At 48.1% G+C, this 25,885-nt stretch overlaps 1 protein-coding gene across 4 annotated transcripts in view; it reads right to left on the reverse strand.

The window, feature by feature from the left end:
• The window catches only part of odad2 (outer dynein arm docking complex subunit 2), a 434,182-nt gene that overhangs the window by 256,023 nt on the left and 152,274 nt on the right, over positions 1–25,885 (reverse strand). For all 4 annotated transcript variants that reach the window (XM_038798210.1, XM_038798206.1, XM_038798208.1 and 1 more), the window contains exon 10: positions 9,873–10,014. In XM_038798210.1, coding sequence (XP_038654138.1) covers positions 9,873–10,014 — 142 coding nt within the window. The remainder of the gene's footprint in view (positions 1–9,872; positions 10,015–25,885) is intronic.

Below are 25,885 nucleotides of genomic sequence, written 5' to 3' on the forward strand. Positions count from 1 at the left end.
GGTACACAGAGGGAGAATTCAGAGTGTCCAATTCACCTAACAGAGAACGTGCAGAAACTGCACAGACAGTGACTCAACCCGGGAATCGAACATGGGAACCCGGTGCTGTGAAGCCACAGTGCTACTCGCTGTGCTCCCATGCTGCCCATGAGTAGTCGTTTAAGGTGGTGAGAGCAAGCTTCAGATATTTGAGTAGTCAGGGATGGGCGCAGCTGCATAAGTTGAACCTGGCCCTGTTGGTGGTAGAAATGAGGGGAGATTTTAAGAGGTGGGATGTGTTGCCACCATCGCTAGCGGCATTGGTGCAGACAGTGAAAATGACGGTGCTGCCGAGGCTCTTATTTGTTTTTTCAGAACCTCCCATCTTCATCCCAAAATCGTTCTTCAGGAAAATTAATGCTTTGATTTCGGAGTTTGTGTGGGCAGGGAAAACCCAACGTGTAAAGGAGGGATGTGCTGTTGGAGGGGGAGCGAGGGGGGGATGGGCTGTCCTTGCCAAACATAATGAATTATTATTGGGCAGTTAAAATTGCTATGGTGAGGAAGTGCGCAGTGGGGGAGGGGTCGGCATGGGGGCGAATCGACCTCTTGTAGGGTTATGAGTTTAGGGCATAATTGATGGCACCTCTGCAGTTCTCGCCGGCCAAGTATTCCACGAGCCCTGTGGAGCTGGTGGTCCTGTAGTTATGGGGACAGTGGCGGCAGCATCTGAAGTTGGAAGGTGTTTCAGTGTGGTCACAGATTTGTGGTAATCATAGATTTGCACCGGAGTCATGCGAAAATGGGAGGAGGAACTGTGGGGGGAGGGCAAGGGAGATTGGGTTGAGGGATCAGGCTCTGAGGAGGGTGAATGCATCCTCGCCTTGCGCAAGGCTCATCCTTATCCAGTTTAAGGTGGTTCATAGACGCATATGACAGTAGCCAGGATGAGGGGGTGGAGGACAGATGTGAGCGCCACATGTTCATAGAATCCAAGGCACAGAGACAGGCCCTTCATCCCAAACTGGTGCATGCCAACCAAAAAGCCCATCTAAGCTAACCCCATTTGCCCGCATTTGGCCCATATCCTTCTAAGCCTTTCCAATCCATGTAAGTGTCCAAATGCCCTTTAAATGTTGTCAATGTCCCTGCCTCAACTACCTTTTCCTGCAGCTCATTCCAAACATACCACCCTCTGTGTAAAAACGTTGCTCCTCAGGTTCCCATTAATTCTTTCCCCTCTTAACTTAAACCTATGCCCTCTAGTTCTCGATTCTCCAACCCTGGGAAAAAGACTGAGTGCATTCACCCTATCCATGCCTCTCATGATCTTATACACCTCTTAGATCTCCCCTCAATCTCCTATGCTCCAAAGAAAAAGGTCCTAACCTGTCCAATCTCTTCCTATAACTCAGTCCCATGAATCCTGGCAACATCCTGAATATCTCTTCTGCAATTTCACCAGTTTAATAACATCTTTCCCATAGCAAGGCAACCAAAACTGAACACAATACTCCAGGTGCAGCCTCACTAACGCCCTGTACAACATAACTTCCCAACTTCTATACTCAATGCCCTGTCTGATGAAGGTCAGCATGCCAAAAGCCTTCTTCACTGCCCTATATACCTGTGACTCTACCTTTCGAGAACCGTGCACCTGAACTCCAAGGTCCCTCTGTCCACAATACTCCCTGAGGTTCTACCATTCACCGTGAAAGTCCTCTCTTGATTTGACTTTCCAAAAAACCTCACACTTATTGAACTCCATTTGCCACGTCACGGCCCACTTCCCCAGTTGATCTAGATCCTGCTGCAATTGTTGATTATATTCCTCACTGTCTACAATACTATCTATTTAAGTGTCAATTGCAAACTTACTGATCATGCGTTGCTGGTTTAGCACACTGGGCTAAATCGCCGGCTTTTAAAGCAGACCAAGGCAGGCCAGCAGCACGGTTCAATTCCCGTACCAGCCTCCCCGAACAGGCGCCAGAATGTGGTGGCTAGGGGATTTTCACAGTAACTTCATTGAAGCCTACTTGTGATAATAAGCAATTTTCATTTCATTTCATCTTTTGTACATTCTCATCCAAATCGTTGATATCGATAACAAACAGCAATTGGCCCAGCACTGACCCCTGAGGCACACCACTAGTCACAGGCCTCCAGGCCGACAAGCATCCTTCCACCATTACCCTCTGCTTCTGACCATCATGCCAATTGTATGTCCAATTTGATGTTGGGGCATTTAGGTATTTGTTTATTTATTATGAGGCTCCTGTTTGTTCTTACTCTTCCGTTGACTTGTGTTTAATGTTTATACAAATGCCTTAATAAAAATATTTTTTCAAAAACAAAGTGCATATTTCATGCGAGGGAGATGGTCTACCTCGGCTATCGGGTAGACCGCAAAGGATTGTACCCCGTCGCGAAGAAGATGAACTTCGCTCTTTTCTTGATCTTGTTAACCATTACGGGAAGTTTCTCTCGACCCTTGCGACCACGTTGGTCCTCTTACACCTTCTTCTGAAGAATCATGTGTGCGCTTGGGTCCAGCTGCAGGAAACGGCTTTTCGACAGGTGACGAAACGGTTGTTGTCTTCTGTGTTACTGAAGCATTATGATCCCGCCAAACCCTTACTCGTCACATGCAATACTTCCCCCTATGGTATTGGGGCCGTTCTATCCCACCGAATGGAGAAAGGAAGGGAACTTCTGATCGCCTTTGCATCCCGTACTTTGGCTGCAGCGGAAAGGAAGTATGTGCAGATGAAGAAGGAAGATCTGGCACTGGTCTTCACAGTGAAATGTTTTTACCAATACGTTTATGGCCACCACGTCATTATTGTAATGGACCATAATGAGTCATATAGTCAGGCTTTTCAAGGAAGATAAGGCGATTCTATCAATTGCCTCTGCATGGATCCAGCGCTGGGCCCTGTTATTAACCGCCTACAAGTATTCTTTTTGAACATAGATTGGGATTCTGATCATGAATGCTGATGCACTGAGCCAGTTGCATTTGTCGACTGGCCATTCATCAATCCCCAGGACGATCGAGGTAGCCGTGACTCTGAATTTCATGAACTCTTTATCTGTCACAGGGTCGCGTGAGTGGATCCAGATGGACACGATACTATCTAAAGTTCAGCACATGGTTTTGTACGGTGGACGGCATCGACAGGTCACAGATTAGTTGAGGGCATTTTGTTGGAGTTCAGTGTAGAGAACATGATATCCTGCTATGGGGTGCGCGCGTAGTCGTCCCAGAAAAGGGGCAGGAGTTAATCTTGAAAGACGTCCACAATGGGCATCCAGGCATGCCCAAGATAAAATGCTGGCACACGGTTATGTACAGTGGCCGGGCTTCGACGTGGACATTGAAAAGATGGCAAAACAATGCTCCATTTGCCAAGAGCATCAGAAGCTCCCATCAGCCACGCCCTGCGTCATTGGAATGGTCTGGCCAGCCGACGGCATGGTTGCATTTCAGGAGTCCATATTCCTCTTGTTGATTGACGCCCAATGTAAGTCGCTTGATGTGCACAAAATGGCAGACACTACGACCCGGGAAACCATTGAGAAGTTACATGCATTGTTTTGAATGCACAGCCTCCCTGAAGTACTTGCCACTGATAACGGCACTCCTTTCGCGAGTGAGGAGTTCTCCGGGGTTTCTGATGGAAATCGGGTGTGGCCCATCCCTACCGCCCATACTACCTGGCTTCTAATGATTTAGCTGAGCGAGCAGTGCAAACATTTAAACGGAGCCTCAAGGAACAGTCTTCTGGATCGATGGATACTAGGCTGGTTAATTTCTTGTTTTGTGACAGGATTACTTCACGTGCAATGACTGGAGTAGCCGCCGCAGACTTGCTGATAGGCTGGAGACTACATACATGCCTTAGTATGATTTTTCCAGACATAGGTGCGAATGTGCGCCACAATCAGGAGCAGCAAAAGTGTTGCCCAATTCGACGTCAACCTTCCAAGCACTTCCTACCAGGTGGCTCGGTGTTTGTTTGAAACTTCGCTCCAGCAGCCCCGGACACACCCATACCCACACCGTTACAGCTTCCGCAGTTAGATCAGCCTTCCTGAAAGTGAACCCTCGGAAGGCGATAGGCCCGAACAGGGTCCCTAGTCTTGCACTAAGAGCCTGCGCAAATCAGCTGGCAGATGTGTTCGCGGGCATCTTCAACCTGTCCCTACTCTGCTCTGAGATCTCCACCTGCTCCAAGAAGACCACCATCATACACCTGGTGCCAAAGAAGAACCAGACAACGTGCCTCAATGACTACCCTGACGTCAATCGTAATGAAGTGCTTTGAGAGGTTTGTTATGAAGCACATCAACTCTATACTCCCAGGGTGCCTATCCACTGCAACTCGCTTACTGCCGCAACCGGTCCACAGCAGACATCATCTCTTGGCCCTACACTCACCCCGGAGCATCTCAACAACAAGGATTCCTACATCAGACTCCTATTTATTGACCACAGCTCTGCCTTCAACACCATAATCCCAGCCAAGCTCATATCAAAGCTCCAAAACCTAGGACTTGGCTCCTCACTCTGCAACTGGATCCTCGACTTCCTGACCCATAGACCACAATCAGTAAGAATAAACAACAGCACTGTCATGATATGCAGACAGGCACTTAATGAGATACAGACAGGCAGCTAATGAGCGCAGGGAACAGGACATAACCAATCAGCAGGCAGAACACTTGGGTGGGAGGTGGTTTTCCACAATAAAAGGGACGAGACACTCACACTGTGCCTCTTTCTACTAGGGACATCTACAGAATGAGTCCAGTGTACATATCATGTAACGCATACAGCACTGGTGAAGAGCTAGTCTGGTTCAGTTTAGATAGAGAAATCACATCTAGGTTAGCAGAGAGTCAAACTCACAGAGAACTGTGCTAACTGTGTGACAGGTTCAATAAATCAAGTTGAACTAACTTTAAGGTATGGACTCTACTTGAGTTATAGCTGCATCCAGTTGCAGCCCGTGTTATCTCCACGTACTTTTTTTTTATAAATGTTTTTATTCAGTTTTCATATTTTATATTGAACAAATTACAAATTGTTAGGAGAGAAAAAAACAAAAAAAACAAACAAACACGCAAAAATTAACATACATATTTACAGGTAAGCATCTTCGTAGTAGTAACTGCGCCCGCCCCCCCCCCCCCCCTCAACATGTTTATTTAGTTTGGTTTTGGGCCTTAGCTAGCCATCGAACCCCCGTACCGAACCTGTAGCCCCCCCCCCCCCCCCCCCTCCCGCTACCTTCCCCCGACTATTCTTCCTCTTGTACATTGGCCACAAATAGGTCCCGGAACAGTTGCATGAATGGCTCCCACGTTCTGTGGAAGCCGTCGTCCGACCCTCGGATGGCAAATTTGATTTTCTCCATTTGGAGAGTCGTACTTAACACGACAAACACCTTCTCCACGATAGTCCTCAATACCGGGTCCCCACAAGGCTGTGTCCTATACTCGCGATACACACACGATTGCGTGGCAAAATTTGGGTCCAACTCCATCTACAAGTTTGCTGACGACATGACCATAGTGGGTCGGATCTCGAAAACAACAAGTCAGAATACAGGCAGGAGATGGAGAACGAAGTGGAGTGGTGTAACGACAACAATCTATCCCTCAATGCCAGCAAATCTAAAGAGCTGGTAATTGACTTCAGGAAGCAAAATACTGTACACACCCCTGTCTGCATCAACAGGACCGAGGTGGAGGTGGTTGGCAGCTTCAAATTCCTAGGTGTGCACATCACCAAAAATCTGTCCTGGTCCATGCATGCCGATGCTACCACCAAGAAAACACAACAGGAAACTAAGGAAATTCGACATGTCCACACTGACTCTTACCCACTTTTACGTCTGCATCTGTATCCTATCTGGTATCCTATCTGGCTGCATCACAGCCTGGTATGGCGACTGCTCAGCCCGTGACAGCAAGAAACTTCAGAGAGTCATGAACACCGCCCAGTCCATTACACAAACCCGTCTCCCATCCACTGACTCTATTTACACCTCCTGCTGCCTTGGGAAAGCGGGCAGCATAATCAAAGACCCCTCCTAACTGTCTTACTCACTCTTCCAACTTCTTCCATCGGGCCACAGATACAAAAGTCTGAGAACACGCACAAACAGATTCAAAAACAGCTTCTTCCCCGCTGTTACCAGATTTCTAAACGCCCTCTTATGGACTGACCTGATTAATACTACACTGCTGTATGCTTAACCTGAAGCCGGTGTCTATGTATTTACATTGTTGCCCTATCATGTATTTTTTTTTCTTTTCCTGTACTAAATGATCTGTTTGCACTGCTCGCAGAAAAAAACTTTTCACTGTACCTCGGTACACGTGACAAAAAACAAATCCATCCAATCCATCCGACAGCGCCCATTGGATCTCCGGCGTCATCCTTGGCCAGACTGGGCAGGTTTATTACCAGGTGCAAGCCTGGGGTCATATTATGCGAAAGCATATTGTCCACCTTCGGTCCAGGCGACTGCTTCTTCAGAAAATTCTTGTCCTTGGAAACTGCTTCTCCAACTGCATCTGCTGCATGATCAGGGCACGGGGAACACCAAGGGAATCAGGACGGCGACATGACTGAGGTTGTTGACTCAGACTCGGTGATGGAAACACAGGAGGATTCCAATGGAGAACCCGTGATACACTGCCTCCAGAATTGCAGCCACCGTGATGTTCGTGTTGGAAACGGTGTTCACCTTCGAGATACACGCTCCCGATCCAACATTGAATCTGGGTGCACAACACCCAACCAAGAGGGTCCAACGCCTTCTTTTGCCACAGCTTTCAGAGGATCTTCAGTCCTTTGGAGGAGAGGGACGTTATAACCCGCACGGATCTTGCGGGATAGGAATGATTAACTACCCTGTGGATCTTGCAGAATACGAGCTTCCACAATAAGGGGCAGAGACAGTTAACAACCTCCGGCTATGTATAAATAAAGTTGGCCAGTAAGACACCGACTAGAGAAGACCCAGTAGGAACTACTGGAGCTGTATATAATAACAGTTGTAAAATAAAGTAAATTTTTGTTTCAACAAACTTGATGTGGATTCCTCATGGCCCTTACAAAAGTTTTTGAAGAAGAATCTTTGTAATTCTTTACTCCAGGAACCTGTGGAGTTGAGTGCTTGAACATTTTCAAAACTGAGATGGGTAAGTTTTTAATCAGTAGGTGAATTACGGGTTACAGAGATAAAGCAGGAAAATGGACATTGTGAGTGTTAGATCAGCCATATCTTATTAAATGGCGGAGCAGGCGCAAAGGGCTGAATGGCCTATTCCTGTTCCTATTTCTTATGGTCCTAAGTTTTCTATCTCCTGAGTTAGTCAAAAAACTCTGGCATGGATAAGTGACGCAAGTGGAAGGAGAAGAATCCTGGCATAAGAAACTCCCGTTCCTCTGCCCAAAGATCTGTGGCTTCTGGATTGACCTGCTGGGTTACCTGAGGACACACAAATCATGAAGCCTGGCAGACATCATCTTCATTTCAAGAGACTGAGAACAAAGAGTCTAAAAATAATTTTTCTACTGTATAGACCTTATTTTGTTTCCCCAGAAATGACATGCTGTCGAGGGTATCAACATTTTTGGGGGCGTGGTGAAGGGGGTGCAAGAAGAAGTGTCTAGTCATGAACCTTCAGGCTTGAATATGGGCAGACTTAATGGCCTTTGCATGCTTGACATTTTTGTATGTTCAACGTCTTTCCCTTACATCTCCTGCAGACTCTACCAAAAGCGGCACAGTAGCATAGTGGTTAGCACTGTTGCTTCACAGCACCAGGGATCTGGGCTTTGATTCCTGGCTTGGGTCACTGTCTGTGCTGAGTCTGCACATTCGCCCTGTGTCTGCGTGGGTTTCCTCTGGGTGTTCCGGTTTCCTCCCACAAGTCCCGAAAGGTAACGTGGACAATCTGAATTCTCCCTCTGTGTACCCCAACAGGCGCCGGAATATTTAGACGAGGAGGTTTTCACAGTAACTTCATGGCAGTGTTATTGTAAGCCTACTTGTGACAATAGAGATTATTATTATTATTAATACCATCACCACCAGTTTTACCCAATCTTTACCTGCTGGTAGCTGCTCTGCAGCTTCTTTGTGCCTTTCAGATGTGAAGTAAACTTGTGGCATTTAAGTAATGTCTAGCAATTAAAATAATCTTTGGCTGCTGAAGCCCATTCAGGGTTAAAATCAATTTTTTTTGTCTCAAGTTTAGAAAACTGCATATTTTTTAAAAGAAAGTCATGGTCATGATTTTCAATTCGATAAGAATCATAATTATTCCCTACTGAAATTTAAAACTAACCAGAGACCAAGCCTTGTGATCTTTCCAGAAGGTCTTAAACATCTGTGGACTACATCAGTGCTGCAAATTCAAGGTTTTAAAAAATTGCAGATATGGTTTCAGTGACCTTTTTTAAGCAAATACAACATGCTCATTATTTGATTACTTCTTCATTAAACAAGTCTAACTGAACAAAGCATATCCTTCATCTTTGAACTTGTTTGAAACCGAGTAATTTTGTCGCCAATTTCAAGTGTTATTGTCTAATTAAGCAATTGACATTCTGCTTGTAAATCAAATGTCTTGTGGTTAACCAGATTTTGATCTTATTCAAATACCATGGAATCTCAAACTCCAACCAAATGTTTTATATTAAAATGATTATTGGTGCAGGTGTTCAGCATATGTGTCAGAGCATGGGCAGTTACATAAATATGTACACATTTCTACAACACAAAGCCATTGTTGAGCTTCTGCTAACCTAATAATGAAACAGATGCCTCATGCTCAAACACTTAAAACTTGTACTTCCTTCCGTTACTAAACCTCTTGTTCAAAACTATTATGAATATATCCTGTAATTCAAATACCAGTAAACAAATACATTTCTTATGATAGTACATATGTTAATAGTATTGTATTGAATAAAAATATGTTCAGCAATTAGAAACGGAACTGAAGTTTTAATTCTTCATGAATAATTCCAAATTTGAGTTCCACATAGATAGAATTTAGTTTGGCACGGAAATATTTTACTTTGTACTTTATGTTGATTTAACATTTTGCAAAACATTATGCTCTGATACTTTTATTAGGAAAACTGTAACAATCATAATCCTAGAAATAACATAATCCTATGTATCTCAATAATTGAACCAAAAAACAGGATACAACTTCAAAAGCTATATGATATATATTTTTAAAAGTCGCATTTTCTCACAAATTTCCATGTGCTCCACCACCACAGTGCGTGTTCACAGGTAAAGTAAAACCATGCTCCTACAAGCAACTGTAGGTGCCTTACTAGTGGTTGCGGCCTGCGTTGGAGTGCTTCCCACCCAACAAGAAGCCAAGCATCTCAATCATGTTGACTTTCAGGTGGGGGTCCTGTTAAAAAAAGCACACATGGGCATGCAGGGAAAACTAGATTCCCAGGATTCTGCACCAAAACTCTGTCTGCTCTGATATCCAACATTTTGCCCCATCCCCCAAAAAAACTTGCTCCTGCTAAAACATCACTAGAAACATCACTAGAAACAGACTCACTCAATTCTGAGGTGGAGTGCTTCTGAGGTGGAGTGTTTAGCACAGGGCTAAATCGCTGGCTTTGAAAGCAGACCAAGGCAGGCCAGCAGCACGGTTCAATTCCCGTACCAGCCTCCCTGAACAGGCGCCAGAATGTTGCGACTAGGGGCTTTTCACAGTAACTTCATTTGAAGCCTACGTGTGACAATAAGCAATTTTCATTTTTCACTTTCATTTCCTTTCTCATACTACATACAAGCAAATGCTGCCAACTGATAAAGCTATTTTTAAATCCTTACCTTCAGATATTTTACCACCTTCTGAATCTGCCAGTACTCGGAAGGTAAATCAGTGTTGGATTCCTGCTGTCTGCTCATATCTTGTTGTTCTTCCTCACTCTCTGTAGAACTTTCACTTAACTCATCGGATCCTTCAGAAGTTCTGCAAAATATAAGTAACTAACCAGCTAAAAAAGGATACTATTAACTTTTACACTGCTAAGATTTCCTTTTCTTGCTTTTATGTCATAATAAACGAGTCCTCCAAGCTATTCACTTTGTCACTTCTTTGGGCCCTGGTTTCTCACCGGTTTAGCCCACACTTAGATCTAGATTCTTCCGCCCCGCCCACCACAAGAACACCAAGGGCGAGATGCCGACAATGGGAAAATCCATTGACCTTGGGCAGGATTCTCCGGTTGCCGGGCGAACGTGGCTGGAGGATCCCGTGCTTAGAATTTGTTTTAGCACTGGGTAACTGAACTCAGAGATTGGGCATTTTGAAAGGGTGCTCTGATCTCTAAAAGAGCTTGTGGATCATCACCCTCCCTCCACGGGCAATGTCACCCCCCCCCCCCCTCTCCACACATGTGGATACTATCTGAGGGTCCCCCCTCTTCAGGCCCCCCCCCATGCCCCCTTACAGCACCCCCTCCCTTCTAGCACCCTCACTTTCACTCCCCCGACCTGCCGAAGACCACTACTTACCTGCCCTGCACGCCCCACCCTTCAAACCCCCACCCAACCTCATTTAATAGGCATGACCCTCCCTCACCCCCTGGGCATTGGCAGTGCCACCCTGGCACTCAGGCACCCTTGCACTGCCATCCTGGCACCCAGGCAGTATTCCTGCTGGCTTGGCAGTGACATCCAGGCAGTGCCAAAGTGGCAGCTGGACAGTGCCAAGGTGCACAAGTTCCAGTGGGAGGGCCAGGGGTCCACCCTGCACTCACCCTGGCCACCCAGGGGTCTCCAATGGCCCAGGAGACCCCACGGGAGCCATTTTGCCTGGTCCACGTTTATGTGGATCAGCACTGATCGGTGTCTGGCTGCAGCCTCCATGATGGGTAGGCCAGAGATTCAAAGAAGGCTGGTGGATCCAAGGCAGGTAGGTCGTAACTAGGTTTACGACCTACTTCCTTGCAGGTCATTTGGTTTCACCCATTTGTGCCAGAATTCCAACTCCGACGTCCCGCGGGACTCCGGTGAATCTCGCGAGGTGCGGGGGCTCATTGCAGGCCTCTCCCGGGATTTTCTGCCCGCGTTGTCGGAGAATCGCGCCTTAGGATTCTGTATGCTGTATACTGCTCTCTCAACCTGTCCTGCCACCTTCATTGGCTTTCACACAACTACAGTCAGGTTCCTCTGCTCTTGAATTACTTCATACTTCTCCACAATGAACTTCATCTGCCACCTTTCTGCCCAGTCCACGAACTTCTCTATATCCTTTTGAAGTTCTCACTATCCTCCTCACAGTTTACAATGGTTTCAAGTTTCATATCATCCATGTTATGTATTAGAGTAACACCACTGGCGTGTGTAATGTCACGTGTTGTGCCATGATATAATCGCGGGCTTTTGGTGAGTTCACCATTGTATCCTGTTTGAGCAGCATCTTTTAAATAAACTCCTTGCACTATGTTGTACAGACACGATGTGTGCCACCTCTGATTCTTTCTCTTTGCAGCTACTTAAAAGGGCATAACAAAAGAGAAACTGGTGTTGAGATCTAGGCCATAAACAAGAAAAACAACTTTCAACAATGCTTTTGTGACCCAGAAGCAGCAATCATCGACCAGGTGAGCGCTGGTTTGGTACTGGGCTCCACAAACAGGGACCAGGCATAGCGGCACTTGGGGGGGGGGGGGGGTTCCCCAGGAGTTTTCCCTCCCAGGGACCTGGGGCATCTGGGGGGGTCAGGCTCTGGACAGGGTGGTATCCTGACATCCCCGATGCCAACTGGGCACCCTAGCTCTGCCTGATAGTACCACCTGGCAACTTGGCCGTGTCACCCATGTGCCACCCTGACACTGCCCAGGTGGCACTGCCCCCTGGACACCCCACCAACACCCCAACCCACCTATAATGCTCGGAGAGGGGCCCACCTGGGATGGGCCAGTGCCAGCGGCTGGCAGACCAAAAAAAGGTCACTGAAGGGGGCAACACAGGTGGAGAAGGTAGTCAAGAAGGCATACGGCAGGCTTGCCAACATTGGCCGGTGCATTGAGTATGAAAATTGGCAAGTCATGTTGCAGCAGTATAGAACCTTAGTTAGGCGACACTTGGAGTATAGTATTCAATTCTGGTCGCCACACTACCAGAAGGATGTGGAGGCTTTAGAGAGGGTGCAGAAGAGATGTACCAGGATGTTTGTTGCTTGGTATGGAGGGCATTGGCTATGAGGAGAGGTTGAATAAACTTGCTTTGTTTTCACTGGAATGAAGGAGGTTGAGGGGCGACCTGATAGAGGTCTATAAAATTATGAGGGGCATAGACAAAGTGGATAGTCAGAGACATTTTCCCAGGGTGAGGGGTCAATTACTAGGGGGGCATAAGTTTAAGGTGCGAGGGGCAAGGCTTAGAGGAGATGTATAAGGCAAGTTTTTTACACAGAGGGTAGTGGGTGCCTTAACCTGGTGCCGGAAGTAGGGAGATAGTGACGTTTAAGGGGCTTCTTGTTATGAGCCAGGGTTTAGAGAACCCCAAAGTGTCTCATGGAGCTTACCTGACCCACAACCTTTAATAGATTGTGGTCTGGGGAGCACACGGCCCACTCTAAAGGTGTAGTACAGCAGAAATGGAAAAGTATTTTTTAAAGCAAAACAATGTTTATTCTATGAACTCAAGTTAACCTTATAAAACATACAGTGAACATCTTAGCAACCATCAATTCAAATACAACCCCCAAAGAATACAACACTAAGTAATCCTTAATAACTTCCCAAACAACATCCAGAAAAGAAAAGAAACATCTTTTAACAGAGGCACATTAGGTTTACATTCACTACTGAAAATATTTAGAATTCTGAATTCATGAAATGATCAAGAGATAGTCTTTTCATGGCAGAGAGAACAGTATAACTGCTCTGTCTTGCTTCAGCTCCAACACTGAAAAACGAAACTAAAACACACACTGTAGCAAACAGCCTAAAACGAAAGTAAAAAGCTGACAGACAGCGCAGCTCCACCCCTCTCTGACATCACTGCAGTAATAAACACCCATTTCTTAAAGGTACTCTCACTACAGATATTTATATACACACCCATTTCTAAACGCCCATTTCTTAAAGATGCACTCACATGACAATCTTGACAAATACATGAATAGGATGGGAATAGAGGGATACGGACCCCGGAAGTGTAGAAGATTTTAGTTTAGACGGGCAGCATGGTCGCTGCAGGCTTGGAGGGCTGAAAGGCCTGTTCCTGTGCTGTACCTTTCTTAGTTTGTTCTTTGTTTGTTCTCTTTGACCTCAGGAGTGAGATCAGGAGAAATATCGTCGATTTCCAAGGCGAAATCATCATTTTGGCAAGTAAAAACAACTCTCAAGTAAATACTTGGACACCGTACAGTTTGTCGTGGGGTATCAGCGAATCATCTGGTTGATCACAACAGCAATTAGTGCAAGTAAAATGTTTTTTAAAAAGTTATCGAATACTGTGAATTAATGGGGGCTTACTTTAAATGAAGGATCAAAGTTTTCAGTACATTTACCATTGTAGTGGGTAGAGCTGCGGAGAGTGAACTGTAACATTTATGTTATTACAGAATTTAGTGCACCCAGCTATACCTGGAGACAAGTCATATGATGAGATAATGACTATCTTGCAAGAACATTTCATCAGCACAAAAGAAGTGTACTTGGATCCATGACTGGGCTGGAGTGAAACTCAAGATAATGGCAGACAGCATGCCTAAGTGTTTGAAAGCATGTACCATATCCTATGTCACTCAACCTAAAGTGGAAGAACAACTTGAGAGATTACTGAAGACAGGAGTCATTGAGCCTGTCACCACCAGCAATTGGGCAACCCCAATTGTTCCCATCTTAAAGAAGGATGATTTAGAGAATGAATATGAGGGATTTCAAAATGACCATCAACCCTGCATTATGTGCTAATCAATATTCTTTACCACTTATTGAAGATCATTTTGCAGGACTTTCAGGAGGCGAATCATTCAGCAAAGTTGATCTCTCCAAGCGTTTCTGGAAATGCACATAGCTAGTAAATCTCAACTGTTACTGACCGTAGTAACAGACAATGGTCTGTTTCGGTATCGGAGGCTTCCGTTTGTGATAACGTCAGTACCAGCTCTCTTCCAACCATCTGTCGATCAGATGGTTAGTGGGCTATCGGGTGTGTAACGCTATCTGGAAAACTTTTTGATTACAGGTTCGAATGATGAAGAGCATGTAAAAAACCCAGAAGCTACTCTTGCAAGGCTGGAACTACATAATCTCAGGGTCAAGAAAGTGAAGCACAATTTTTATCTTGGACACATCACAAAGAACATTTTTTTAAATTAAGGGCAACTTAGTGTGGCCAATGCACACATCATTGGGTTGTGTGGGTGAGGCCCACGAAGACACGGGGAGAATGTGCAAACTCCACATAGACAGTGACCTGGGACTGGCATAGAATCTAGGATCTTGGTGCCATGAGACAAACACTGCACCACTGTGCCACCCTTCACAAAGAACCTAAGAAGATGTCGGAGATCCTGTATGCTCCATGACCACAGAACATATCTCAGTCAGGTTATTTCTAGGATTATTAAATTACTATGAAAAATTTGTATCATATTTAGCAACAAGGCTGAAACCTTTACACATGTTGCTTTGAAACAAACAAGTTTGGCACATGCCTATAGATTGTGAGGATGTGCTGCAGAGAAAAGTACAGCTATTTGACTTTAGTGTACTTCACTATTCCATTCATGATAAACCAAAGACTCCTGCAGTTAAAACTTGGCCTTCATTAAAATACTATAGCAAGGGACCAGTGGCATTCCAAGAGGGATGCCAGAGAGCCCCGATTCAAGAATGGTACAAACAGATATACTTTGAAATTCAGTTACAAGAACTTAACATTTCCCAATCATTTGTTAACTAGTTATCGATGGCCAATCATGACTATTGTTTAAGGTTACATCATGCATAGTATATGAGAATAATTTTTTTTTAAATTTAGAGTACCCAATTCATTTTTTTACAATTAAGGGACAATTTAGCGTGGCCAATCCACCTACCCTGCACATCTTTGGGTTGTGGGGGTGAAACCCACGCAAACACGGGGAGAATGTGCAAATTCCACATGGACAGTGACCCAGGGCCAGAATCAAACTGGCACCTTGGTGCTGTGAGGCAGCAGTGCTAACCACTGCACCACCGTGCTGCCCTGTATATGAGAATAATCAACCAATCACATCAAAGCTCCACATACTTAATTAAACTATCCAATCACTACAAAGGCACATATGTTATCTTGCAATTAGTAAAATAGGTGGTATGATATCGGGTGTGTAGCTATCAATCACCTCCCTCCCTGCTGTTTAATGGCTCCTCCGGTGTATGGATGCAATCCATCACCCCCCTCTGTCATTATTGGCAGCCACCCTTGAGCCAGAGCAAATAGTAGACTATCCCACATGAGTTTTAACACCTGCAGAGTTTCAGCCTGGGAGCTGACCCCACTGACAGATTGTGTCCTTGTGGTATCTTTTTACAATTGGCAGCTTGTCTCTCACAGTAAGAACTGAAGATTTTAACTTTTCAGTAACTAATGGTTCTAGAGTTTTTAAACTGGATGCAGTGAAATTTCCAATACCTAAAGATGCCCAAATAGCCTTCTTCAGGATGCCTACCAAAATGTCAAAACAAATTACAGGAATCGGAGTTATTGGTCCATTACAACCCAAAACTGAAGTTGCAGCGTATTTGAGATGCATCACCCTACAAGGTTGTCGCAGTTGTCTCACATTTACTGCCTTCAGGCAAAGAGCGACCAACAGCATTTGCTTCCAGGACGTTGACTAGTGAGTCCAACTATGTTCAATTTGAGAAAGAAGCTCTCAACATTATTTTTAGTATCAGAAAGGTCCAGCATTATTTATTGGCAATCAATTTACTCTATTTTTTTTTAAATAAACAATTTTATTGAGGTAGTTTTTGGCTTTGTAAACAGTTACAGACATCAACAGAAAGAAAGCAAAAAAGGCAAAAATGTGCAAACATCCATGTACTTTCAATACTTCAATCGTAACATACTGCACAAGCCCGCTCCTCTCCCACCGGTACTACCCGCCATATTTTCCCTCCTACTCTACTCTACTCTACCCCCCCCCCCCCCTCCCCCCCCCCCCCCACCTCCTGCTGACACTCACTCTCCGCAAAGAAGTCAATAAATGGTTGCCACCTCCGGGCGAACCCCTGCACAAATTCCCTCAAGGCGAACTAAATTTTTTCCATACCTAGGAAACTCGACATGTCCGCAAGCCACAACTCAGTCTTCAGGGGCTTTGAGTCCCTCCACGCCAGTAGTATTTGTCGCCGGGCTATCAGGGAAGCAAAGGCCAAAACATCGGCCTCTTTCTCCCCCTGGACTCCCGGGTCTTCCGAAACCCCAAAAATTGCCACCCCTGGACTCATCACCACCCTTGTTTTTAGCACCCGGGACATGATCCCCGCAAATCCCTCCCAGTACCCCCTCAGCTTAGGGCATGCCCAAAACATGTGAACGTGGTTCGCTGGTCCTCCCGCGCACCTAGCGCATTTGTCCTCTATCCCAAAGAATTTGCTCATCCGAGCCACCGTCATATGGGCCCGGTGAACGACCTTAAATTGAATCAGCCCGAGCGTAGCACATGTCGCGGTCGAATTTACCCTACTCAGGGCCTCTGCCCACAGCCCGTCCTCCACTTCCCCGCCTAGCTCCTCCTCCTATTTAAGTTTCAGTTCCTCTGTCTGGGACCCTTCCTCCCTCATGAGCACCTTATAAATACCCGAGACTCTACCCTCCCCTTCTTCCCCCCTAGAGACTATTCTGTCTAGGATCCCCATTGGCGGGAGGCGTGGCAAAGATGGGACCTGTCTACGAACAAAGTCCCGCAACTGTAGGTACCTAAAATCATTTCCCCTTACCAACCTAAATTTCTCCTCCAAGCTCCTCAAACTCGCAAAACTCTCTTCCAGGAACATGTCACCCACCCTTCCCACCCCCGCCCGCTGCCATACTCGGAACCCCCCATCCATACTCCCGGGGGCAAACCGATGGTTGTCGCAGATTGGCACCCAGACAGATGCCCCCATCTCCCCTACATGCCTCCTCCACTGGCCCCATATCCGCAGAGTTGCCACCACTACCGGGCTGGTGGTGTAGTTGGCCGGCGGCAGCGGGAGAGGAGCCGTGACCAGGGCTGCCAAGCTGGAGCCCCTGCACGAAGCTGCCTCCACCCACTCCCAAATAGACCCCGTACCCACCATCCACTTCCTTATCATAGTGATGTTGGCCGCCCAGTAATAATTAATCAGACTCGGCAAAGCCAGCCCTCCCTCGCTGCGGTTCCTCTCCAACATCGCCTTCTTCACCCGCAGGGATTTTCCCGCACAGACAAAGCTCATGATCATCCTGTTAACTCTTTTGAAGAAGGACTGTGGGATAAAGATCGGGAGGCACTGAAAAATCAACAGAAATCTAGGGAGGATTGTCATCTTTAAAGTCTGCACCCTCCCTGCCAGCGACAGCGGGAGTGCATCCCATCTCCGAAACTCTCTCTTCATTTGCTCCACCACCCTGGCCAAATTTAACTTGTGCAGCCTGCCCCAGTCTCGTGCCACCTGGATTCTCAAATACCGGAAATTTTCCTCAACCAGCCTAAACGGTAGCCCTCTCAATCTGTTCTCCTGGCCCCTTGCCTGTATCACAAACATTTCACTCTTGGCCGTATTTAATTTGTATCCTGAGAACTGGCCGAACTTCCTCAGCATTCCCAGTATACTTCCCATCCAGGCCACTGGGTCCGACACGTACAGGAGCAGGTCGTCTGCGTAAAGAGAGACCCGATGTTCTACCCCGCCCCTCACCATCCCCTTCCATCCCTCTGCGGCTCTCAGCGCAATCGCCAACGGCTCTATGGCCAGCGCAAACAGCAGCGGGGAGAGCGGGCAGCCCTGTCTGGTCCCTCAGTACAACCTAAAGTACTCCGACACTTCTCTGTTAGTCCTGACGCTGGCCCTCGGGGCCTGATATAATAATATGATCCAATCCACCAATCCCTCCCCGAACCCAAACCGTCCGAGCACCTCCCATAGATAGTCCCACTCCACCCGGTCAAAGGCCTTCTCGGCGTCCATTGCCACCACTACCTCCACCTCCCTATCCGCTGGGGGCATCATTATCACACCAAGTAATCTTCTCAGGTTGACCGCCAGCTGCCTACCTTTCACGAACCCAGTTTGGTCCTCCCCAATCACCTCCGGTACACAGTCCTCCATTCTAACCGCCAGTACCTTTGCCAGGAGCTTGGCGTCAACATTAATCAGGGAGATTGGCCTGTAGGACCCGCACGCCTCCGGGTCTTTACCCCGCTTCAATATCAGTGATATAGTGGCTTGCGACATTGTCGTCGGCAGGATCCCTCTGTCCCTTACCTCATTTAAAACCCTCACCAAGACCGGGCCCACCAGCTCAGAAAACTTCCTACAGAACTCTACTGGGTATCCATCCGGCCCCGGGGCTTTCCCCGACTGCATGGCCTTTAGGCCCCCCAATACCTCCTCCACTCTAATCGGGGCCCCCAGCTCATCCACTCGCCCCCCACCTACTGTTGGGAATGTTAACCCGTCCAGAAACCTTTTCATCTCCTCTGGTTCTTCCGGCGGCTCCGAAGTATACAGCTTCCGATAGAAGTCCCGGAATACCTTATTCAATCCTGCCGGGTCCTCCACTTTGCGCCCCTCCCCATCCCTCACTCTACCTATTTCCCTGGCCGCCTCCCTCCTCCTGAGTTGCTGCGCTAACAGTCTGCTAGCCTTTTCCCCATGCTCGTACACCACTCCCCTCGCCTTCCTAAGCTGTTCCACGGCCCTACTCGTGGATAGTGCACCCAGTTCCGCCTGTAGTCTCTGCCTCTCTCTGAGTAGAACCTCCCCCGGGGACTCCGCGTGCTCTTCATCTATCCGACCCATTTCCCTGACCAATCTATCCATCTCTGCCGTCTGCCTTGGCTCTGTGGGCCCCAATTGAAATCAGCTCCCCCCGCACTACTGCCTTTAGCGCCTCCCACAGGGTCGCCGCTGAGACCTCCCCCTTGTCATTCACCTGCAAGTAATTTTGCATACACCTCCGAAGCCTCTCACAGATCCCCTCCTCCGACAGCAGTCCCACGTCTAGCCTCCATTGCAGGCGTTGGTAGCTCGCTCCCCCGATCTGCAGGTCTACCCAATGCAGGGCATGGTCTGAGATAGTAATTGCCGAGTATTCCGTGTTCTTTACCTCCCCTATACAATCCCTGCTTAGTACGAAGAAATCTATCCTAGAATATACTTTATGGACGTGCGAGTAAAACGAGTAGCCCCTTCCTGTCGGCTGTCTATCTCTCCAGGGGTCCACTGCCCCCATTTGCTCCATAAACCCTTTCAGCTCCCTTGCCATTGCTGGGAGTCTACCTGTTCTGGGACACGACCGATCCAAAGCCGGGTCAAGGACCATGTTAAAGTCCCCCCCCATTATTAGCCTGCGAGAATCCAGGTCCGGGATCTTCCCCAACACTCTTTTAATGAAGTCCACGTCATCCCAGTTCGGGGCATATATATTCAGCAGCACCACTCTTCTCCAATCTGCCCCGTACCATCAGGTATCTGCCCCCCCCCCCCCCCCCGTCTGCGGATATGCCCTCCGCCTCAAATTGCACGCGCTTGTTGATCATGATTGCCACCCCCCTGGACTTCGAGTCCAAGTCCGAGTGGAAGACCTGGCTAATCCAGCCCTTCCTTAGCCTGGTCTGGTCAGACACTTCCAGATGTGTCTCCTGCAACATAATTACGTCCGCCCTCAGAGCCCGCAAGTGCGCGAACACCCGCGCCCTCTTAACCGGCCCATTCAGTCCCTTGACGTTCCAGGTGATCAGCCTGGTCGGGGGGCACAACCCACCCCCCCCCCACCACACCGATCAGCCATAGCCTTTCTCGGGCCGGCCCCCGGTCCGTGCGTCGCGCCATTCCTGGCCCGACCTTTGGCTGCCTCCACCCTCGACCTCCTTTCCAGTGCCTATTTCAAGTCCCTCCCACGTCAGCAGAACAACCCCCCCCCCCCAACCACATCCCCCGATACCCCCACCCCTGCCATCCACTGGCTGTGATCTCCCCCCCACCTGACTCCCTTGACTAGCCAATCTGCTAGCCCGGTGACTCAACACTCCGGCGCCTTCCTGTCTCATTCCCATTGTTTCCCCGTCCTCCTCTCAACTCCCCGGCGCCCCATCCCCCTCTCCAACCCACTGGAGCAAGCCGGCTCCAGTCCTCCACGAGCTGCACAAAAAGTACAAATCCGCCCAAAAAGGATAAAACAGAAAAAAAGAGGAAAAAACAAAAAAACCAAAAAAAAAAAACCATGAGAAAAAAGAGAAAAAAAAGTAAACCCCCCAAACCAATGTCCATGAACAAAGGAAAGAGTCCCAAATGTTCCGCTTGGCACCTTTGGCCCAGCAAACCGTTGAACAGCAGTCCAGGCCCATTCGGCCTACCTTCCCACGGTAATCCTCGGGCTCTAATTCACGTTCGTGGGGCCTCTTTTCGGGACCAGCCCCTGATCCCTAGCAAAATCAATCGCTTCTTCAGGCTCGGAGAAGTAGTGGTGTTGACCCTGGTGCGTGACCCATCGACGAGCCGGGAACAGCAGACCAAACTTCACGTGCTTCTTGAACGGCACCTCCTTGACATTCTTAAAGGCTGCTCGCCGCCGAGCCACCTCCTGGCTTATGTCCTGGTAAATGCGGAGAACACTGTTGTTCCACGTGCTGCTCCTGGCGCTCTTTGCCCACCGCAGCACCCGCTCCTTGTCCACGAACCTGTGGAACCTAATCACCATCGGGCGGGGGGGGGGGGGGGGGGGTCCGCCCGGCCACCCCTGCCTTGCCTGCACTCTGTGTGCCCCCTCCAGCTCCGGCGGTCCGGGAGGCTGATCATCCTCAGGTTGTTCCTGCAGACTCTATTTTCCAGCTCCTCCACTCTGTCCAGCAGTCTTCTCTGCCGCTCTTTCAGGCCCGTCAACTCCTAGCGCCGTAACCGTCTGCGTCTCTTTTTCTCCTTTTTCTTCTGCCTTCTGGACTCCCGCTGTTCCATGTGCCGCAGCCCGCTCTTCAGCACTTTCGCTGCCGCCTTCCTTCTCCCAGCTCCTTAACTTTTACCTCTTGAGCATCTGAAGTGGGTCCAAGTTGTCCTGCTTCAGCGACTCCAAAACTGTTTTTCTTCTCCTGGAGCAAGAAAGGTCCGTGTGTCCGCCATCTTAAGTTTCAGGTCAGTTTCCTCTGCTCCTTGCCTCTGTCTCTTTCTCTCTCTCTTCCTCTACCTCCTGGCCTCCCACGGTTCCATCGATTGCAGCCCGCTCTCCAGCACTTTCACGGCCGCCTTTTTGCCGCTCCGTGGTCCCGCTATCGCGGGGAATCAGCCCTCAAGCCCCGCCGGAGTGAGAGCCCGCCGAATGTGCGGCTCACTCAAACATCGCCGCCACCGGAAGTCCTCAATTTACTCTATTGACTGACATTGTTTCTTTACATTTTTTGGGCCGCATAAGGGATTCTCTTTGCTTGCTGCTGGTCGATTACAAAGTTGGCCGTTAATCTTGTTGGCAGACGATTATGTCATCAAATATCGTAGGTCTGAACAGCATGCAAACGCAGACCCTTTGTCTAGACTATCGCTGCAAGATCAACAAACACCAGAAAGACAAACGCAAATCTGATGAACACTTGAATGACATGTTTTATTTGTCTCATGTGGGAAATGTTCCAGTAAAGTCTTCTCCAGTGCAAAAAGTTACCAAAATAGATCTGGTGATGGGGAAGGTGTTGAACATGATTGAAAAAGGCACTCTATCACAAGAGCACAGGAAGAATCCAGACCTTTAACCCTATCTTACCAGACACCTTGGGCGGGATTCTCCAACCTGGTCGGAGAATCGCCGGGGGCCGGCGTGAATCCCGCCCCCCGCCGTCTCCCAAAGTTTCCGACCGGTAAAAAGTCGGCGAGGCGTGAATCCCGCCGCCCGCCTCGGAAAATGGCGGGGGCCGGCGTGACGCTATGGACCCCGGTGCTACCCGTATTCCCCCGGCTGGATGGGCTGAAGTCCCGCCGACGTGACCATGGGTCACGTCGGCATAAATCAAAACACCTATTTAACGCCGTCAACCAGGGCTGATGGTTGATGCCGTTTAGTGTGGAGGTAGGTCACAGGGTGGGAGGTGGCCGCAGGAGAAGTGACGGCGTGGCCGCAGTCTGTGGGTGGGGGGGGTGAGAGCGAGTTCCAAGGAGGCGGGGCCAGTGCCGGGGAGGGCGGGGGGGGGGGGTAGGGAGGTCGTGCACCTGGCCAGGTGCCATCCTCCCACAGTCGAGCACATGCAGCAATGATGACATCTTGTCCTCTCCCCCCCCCCCCCCCCCCCCCCCCCCCACCAATGCAGGCCGTCAAGTTTTCTGATCAGCCAGCGATGTTGCCTACCGTGGCGGCAGCCGCTAATCTATATGTTGCCCTGGAGGAGGAGGAGCAGGAGTATGGCAGAGAGGTGGCGCAGGCTGTCGCAGAGGAGCATGCCGCAGCGGGGCAGGTGGCAGGCGCCCAGGCTGGAGGGCCACCCGCCCGACAGGACGAGGAGGAGGAGGAGGGGGAGCACGAAGAGGAGGACGTTGTGGCGCCATGGCGACGGAGACGCCCAAGGAGGCCCCGTGTGTACCGGCCCCGTTCGTCGTACCAGGACCTCACGGACCGGGAATGCAGGAGGAGACTCGGGATGAGCCTGGAAACCGTGGCACACATCTGCCACCTGCTGAAACATCTGGCACCGCGTGGCACTGGGGGAGGACACCCTCTCCCCGTGTCTGTCGAAGGTTACGGTGGCCCTGAACTTTTATGCCCTGGGGTCATTCCACGCACCGAGTGGGGACCTGTCCGGCATCTCGCAGACATCGGTGCACCGGTGCATTCGGGCAGTGACAGATGCCCTTTATGCCATTGCGGACCGCTACATCCGGTTCCCTGTGGACTGGGCAAGCCAGGATGGCCGGGCCATGGGCTTCTCTGCTGTGGCTGGTTTTCCCTTGGTCCAGGGCACGATCGATGGGATGCACGTCGCCGTGCAGCCACCTGCAGATAACAGGGCCGTGTTCACCAATAGGAAGGGGACCTATTCCATGAACATCCAGGTGGTCTGCGATTATCCTGCACGTCTGCACCTGGTATCCGGGAAGAGTTCATGACTCATACGTGTTGTCACGGTCTTACATCCCTGGCATGTTCGAGGGACGCCACCCCCCGGCTGAGGGGCTAGTTGCTGGGCGACAGGGGTCGTGGCTGATGACGGGGAGAGCAGCTACAATGATGCCCATGCAGTGACAAGGGGTGTGATAGAGAGGTGCTTTGGGCTGCTGAAAATGCGTTTCAGGTGCCTGGACCTCTCTGGGGGAGCTCTCCAGTACCCGCCAGATAGTGTCGGCCACATCATTGTGGTGTGCTGTGTCCTGCACAACATGGCCCAGCAGAGGGGCGATGTGCCGCACACATAGGAGGGGGGAGTGGAGGAGCAGCAGGAAGAGGTGCAGACCTCCCCAGATGAGGGAGATGGGGGCAATGGAAGGGGAGACGGGCTGGACATGGGCGGGTGGCTGCCCACTGTTACCGGCTGGGCAGGCGGGCACGGGACAGGCTGATAGCCGTCCGGTTCACTGACTAGGGGGCATGCGAATCGGCGAGTATGGCCACATACCGCACACCATGGCAACATCCGACCACCCTCACCGCCCCCCCCCATCACCCACCCAGCACCAACACCCTAACCCCCCTGTAGAAGTCAATATTTTTCCCGCTTCTGGACTGTGGTAGAAAGATTCAACGACGCTCATTATGGAAAAATAACAAGACTTTATTTACGAACAGACTGCATGCAGTTTTGTCTGAAAGTTGAGGTCGGAGAGTTTTAGCCATATGAATGTGTGATGTTGTGGGAGGAGTCGGGGAGGAATGTGTGACAGGGGTTAGCCAGGGTTTCAGACTTGCAGGGAGGGTGTATGAGAACTGGGCTGCATTTTGGAGAGAGGGAGAGTTTGTGAGGGGTAATGGGCAGGAGAAGAATAAAGTGTGTGTTGTCTGAAATCCAGAGTCACAGCTTCATAGTTAAAAGATGAATTCAATTTTGCAGAATTCAATTGACTTGCAAAGGCCTGCTCCTCCTGAAAATTAATTAAAATCAAGATCATTTTCTTTAGCAATATGAAGCAATGCTATCAATCAGGATTTCAAAAATGCAGAACATTTAAGTTGAGGCTACAGGACAAAACTAGGCAAAAAGATAGTTTGTCATTTTATTTTAAGAAGTACTGAAAAGTGTACAAACTGCACATTCATCTTCATCCACCAAAAGTAGGCTTGCCAATATCTGGAGATACCACATTGCCTGAAGAAGTTGAACCAGAAGTGGACTCTATTATATTACTTGGAGTAATATATGTTACTCATTTGTTTAAGCCGAGATATTCTTAAACTTGATAATGATTAATACTCAAACTCGTCCAACGAAAGCAAATAATTTATTGAGTAACTAATCAATTAACTTGTGAGTTCAATTCTTCAATACTTTTACTAGTTATTACATTAAACAAGATAGAACTAGAATAAACTATGATTAATTATACTTGCAATCTGAACTAGCTCTACACCTCTGGTCTCTCGTCACAATACACACAAAAAGAGGTAGGAAAACAGATTGAGTCTGTTTTTATACCCAGAGTTAGAGTTGCCCTCGAGTCATCATTTAACTGTAATGACGAGAAATAACCCCTTATGTATATACAGATACACAGATCACTACCGACTCTGAAATGGCAATGGAACTACAAGATATTATTGACTCTTCTGTTGAAATGAGGGAAGAAGTCTACCCTGAAGACATTGCCTTCTAGCCAAAATCTGTTCCACTGGATATGATAGAATATTTTGTTAAAAAATAAACCTGAAAACATAGGTAATATGGAAAAACTGAGAACAGAGTTTGAGGTAGGAGGCCGAAAGCAGGTTAGAAGTCTTCATAAGTCCCATTTTCTGAGGGTGAAGAGAAATGGGGTAATAGAAATGAGAACTTGGTTGTCTTTTTAAGAAGCTTCTAAGGTAGACTACTGTTATGTTTGCAAATTATTTCCTGACCCTAGTAAAGGGAAAAAAAACATTTGTTGATGGCTACTCTAACTAGGGAAATGTTGTAAGATATATTGGCTGATCATGAAACTCTAAAAGCTCATATTAAAGCTATGTGTGTATTCATTCAAAGATGTAAATTTTCTGAAAGAATTAATTCTGCGTTATTGGTTCAGTTTGAAAGGGAACATTTTTATTGAAGGAAAGTGGTAAGACTTGTTGTTATCAGTGTAACTGCTGTCTTTTTGGGGACTACCTATAAGAAGACACAATGAAATGAAAAATGAAATGAAAATGAAATGATGAGTCATCATTGGCAATTCAAAGTGGTAATTTTTTCACCTGTCTTGAATAGCTCAGTGAATTTAATGAGCTTCTCAAAGAGCATTTGAAAAGTTATCGATATTGTGGCTCAAGGAAGGCCAACTTTTTAATGCATCAAACTTACAATGAGTTTGTCACTATAATGGCAGAGCGGCTCAGAAACCAATTCACTAATAAAGCAAAAGATGTCAAATACTATTCCATAATAGTTGATTCAACTGAGTCATGGAACCAATTAACATTAATTTAAGATATGTGACTGTGATAACCCCCATGTGACCCACTGGGATAACCCAATTTATCTCCTC

This window comes from Scyliorhinus canicula, chromosome 5 (assembly GCF_902713615.1).
Source record: "Scyliorhinus canicula chromosome 5, sScyCan1.1, whole genome shotgun sequence".
NCBI lineage: Eukaryota > Metazoa > Chordata > Chondrichthyes > Carcharhiniformes > Scyliorhinidae > Scyliorhinus > Scyliorhinus canicula.